Consider the following 2,885-nt stretch of genomic DNA (forward strand, 5'->3'; position numbering starts at 1 on the left):
AATTGTGGGAATACAATTCAAGATGAGATTTGGAGGGGGACACAGCCAAACCATATTAATAAGCTTCCTAAATTGACTGAGACCTGACTCAGATATTTGTTTTTTATCCTACTAACGTACAGCCTCCAGAGTTGCAAGGTCTATATCAGTTTTCAGGATTTTTCCCCTTTGGGTTGTTTGTTGTTTCCTCCTTTATTTTCTATGTTTTACTTCTCTTTTTCTCCCACAGTTTTCTTATTAATGGGATGTGAGACTTCCCAACATTTGAAACACAGGAAACAGTGAACTATACTAACAACATAGAACCTGCTTGTCTAGGACTACTACCTCCTACCCATGAAAGATAAAACAAAACAGGAGACTAGAAACTCATTTGGTTGTAAAATGCTTCCTCTGAAAGATTTTGAAAAGGAAAAGGTGGGGAAAATATGAAAGGAAAATAAAAACTTGTGATCTGAATTCATTACGTCATGGCGGGGGGACATAAAGATGATCCACACAAGAAACCGATTTTCCTTTCATTCTTAAGAAAATAGTTATAGATAAAAAAGTTAAATATCTTCACAGATAGTTACTCTTTGTTCCTTTTATTTATGTAAAGTGCTGACTTAGTTCAGGAAAAGTACATAATTTTCTATTTCCCTGTGTGCTTCTTTTTCATAACATATAAATTTTCATCCCATCCCTCTTTCCCCTCTAGCCAGCTTTTCTCCCCCTTTTCGTATTGGAAGCCCTAAAAATCATCTTTGGGGAACAGCATTAACCACACACTCTTTTGTGTGATTACTTTAATTTTCATTCCAGGCATGCCCTAACTTTGGCAAAATTTATTTTAATTTGATTGTGATCTGTCTCAGAAACCTTTGGTTGCTACTAGGAAATATCCCAAATTAGGAGTCAATTACTGTAAGAATCAGATATACTACTGTGTGTGTGTGCTTGTGTGTGTGTGTGTGTGTGTGTGTGTGTGTACAAGTATGTTTTAATTTTTGTGGGCTTTGAGCCATGTAGTTCTCTCTGTGAAGATACTGTTTGGCATGACCTTTGAATAGAGAATTCTGAAAGAAATGAGGCTCTTATGAATTCTCTGAAACTTTCTCGACTCCTCGTAGCCCTTGACTGTGTCATTGCATCTGACAGTCCCAGGGAAGAGACTCTCTGGTGGTTTCATAGAATCTGTGCTTGGGCTCTCCCTGCAGTTTACTGGGTATAGTAATGACAAGTCACTGTTTCAAGAGATAATTTCAAAAGCATAAGATGCTGCTAAAAGAGCATTGTGAACAGCGGACAGCCCCTTCATTCTGGGACAGCAGCATTGGGAGAAGATGCTCTGTGAGCCCAAACAGCACCCTCCCCTGCAGGGTGAGGACAGAGCTGCAGAGCAGGCCCAGAACCCACTCAACACAGATGTCAGCCCTGGAGCTGCTGCAGAGGAGTCTGAGGGGAAAATTTTTTCCAGCACCTGAATTACACTCATTTCAGAACAAAAATGCTATTAAAAAGTTAAAATAAGTAATTAATGTTCAGGAACAGTGGCTAACACCTATAATCCTAGCAATTTGAGAGGCTGAGGTGGGAAGATTACTTGAACCTAGGAGTTTGAGATCAGCCTGTGAAACATAGTGAGGCTTCATCTTTATTTTTGAAAATAAAAATAAAATAAAATATAAAAAATTTAGCAAAAACTACTGATGTGTCTTTCCATATCCCATCATACGTGGAGCGTTTACGTAACCCAATGAATCAGTGAGAACCAAATTTGAAAGGAGAAAATTTTAGAGTTTTCAGATATCTTAGGAGTTGGAAGATGTAGAACAAAAATAATTTTATCAATTCAATGTGTGCAAATACTGAGAGACACACTCACGCCAGGAGTTCAACCTGTAGAGGGCAAAACCCAAAAAAAGTTAAGGCTTGAAAGTGAGATCATTTTGAGGACCATGTCCTGTGAGAGCTTGCTTCTCTATTAGAGGAGTTCTGTCCTCATGAAGTTCTGGACAAGCCAGGGGACAAGTATCAGTAAACAAACATCAGAACTTGAACCTCAGCTTCCCACTGTTGCATTCTCCATGTGTCATCTCTCTGTTATTTCTCATGATCGATCAGTTCATTAGCTATGAAATATTCTGCCTAATTAACATGTAAATAGCTTGAAGTCTACTGAGTTAAACATGTATATTTTCTCCTGTTTTTCCCAGTTGTTCCCTCCCACAGCTCCAATATTCTCCACTGTTATCATGTCATTCTAGATCTCCTGCCATGCCCTACGGTAAGGATTTGATTCCATGACAGAATGAAGGTGAATCTCGATGAAACTTTGGTCAGAACCTCGATTTTTATTTCATTTCCTCTGGGGCTCCACCAGTGCCTCTGGAATAATGGTTTCAGTGGCTGGCCCCTGCAGGGTAGGTAATTCCTCAGTTCTGTAATGCTGATGAGGGAGGTGGGTCTGAATGCATTTCAGAAGTATGGGCTCTCCCTCTCTCTTAGACACTTTGGGAAAGGAACACTCTTCTGACTGTCCCCATTCTAGGGCAAAGGGATTCAACAGAATAGGAATGCTGATCAAAGAAAACCTTCAGCCGAATTAAATTTAAAGAAGTTTAACAGAGCAACGGATGATTCGTGAATCAGGCAGCCCCCCAGAATCACAGTAGATTCAAAAAGACTTTAGTTCAGCCACGTGGTGGAAGAAGATTTATAGATTTAAAAAAAAAAATGATGTACAGAAATCGGAAGTGAGGTACAGAAACAGCTGGATTGGTTACAGGTTGGAATTTGCCTTATTTAAACACAGTTTGCACACTCGAGAGTGTATGAGTGGTTGAGGTATGGCTGCTGGAATTGGCTAAGACTCAGCTATTGTTACAGGTGCATACTCCTAC

The 2,885-nt window shown here is 39.5% G+C and overlaps 1 gene segment (V, D, J or C); it reads left to right on the forward strand.

Moving 5' to 3' along the window:
• Positions 1 to 1,466, forward strand: part of LOC105537387 — a 49,148-nt gene extending 47,682 nt beyond the window's left edge. The window contains 2 exon segments of the V gene segment in view: positions 1,113 to 1,207; positions 1,311 to 1,466. Of these exon segments, the coding sequence occupies positions 1,113 to 1,207; positions 1,311 to 1,466 (251 nt within the window).
• The last annotated feature ends 1,419 nt before the right edge of the window (positions 1,467 to 2,885 follow it).

This window comes from Mandrillus leucophaeus, unplaced genomic scaffold (assembly GCF_000951045.1).
Source record: "Mandrillus leucophaeus isolate KB7577 unplaced genomic scaffold, Mleu.le_1.0 Scaffold1022, whole genome shotgun sequence".
NCBI classification, from domain to species: domain Eukaryota; kingdom Metazoa; phylum Chordata; class Mammalia; order Primates; family Cercopithecidae; genus Mandrillus; species Mandrillus leucophaeus.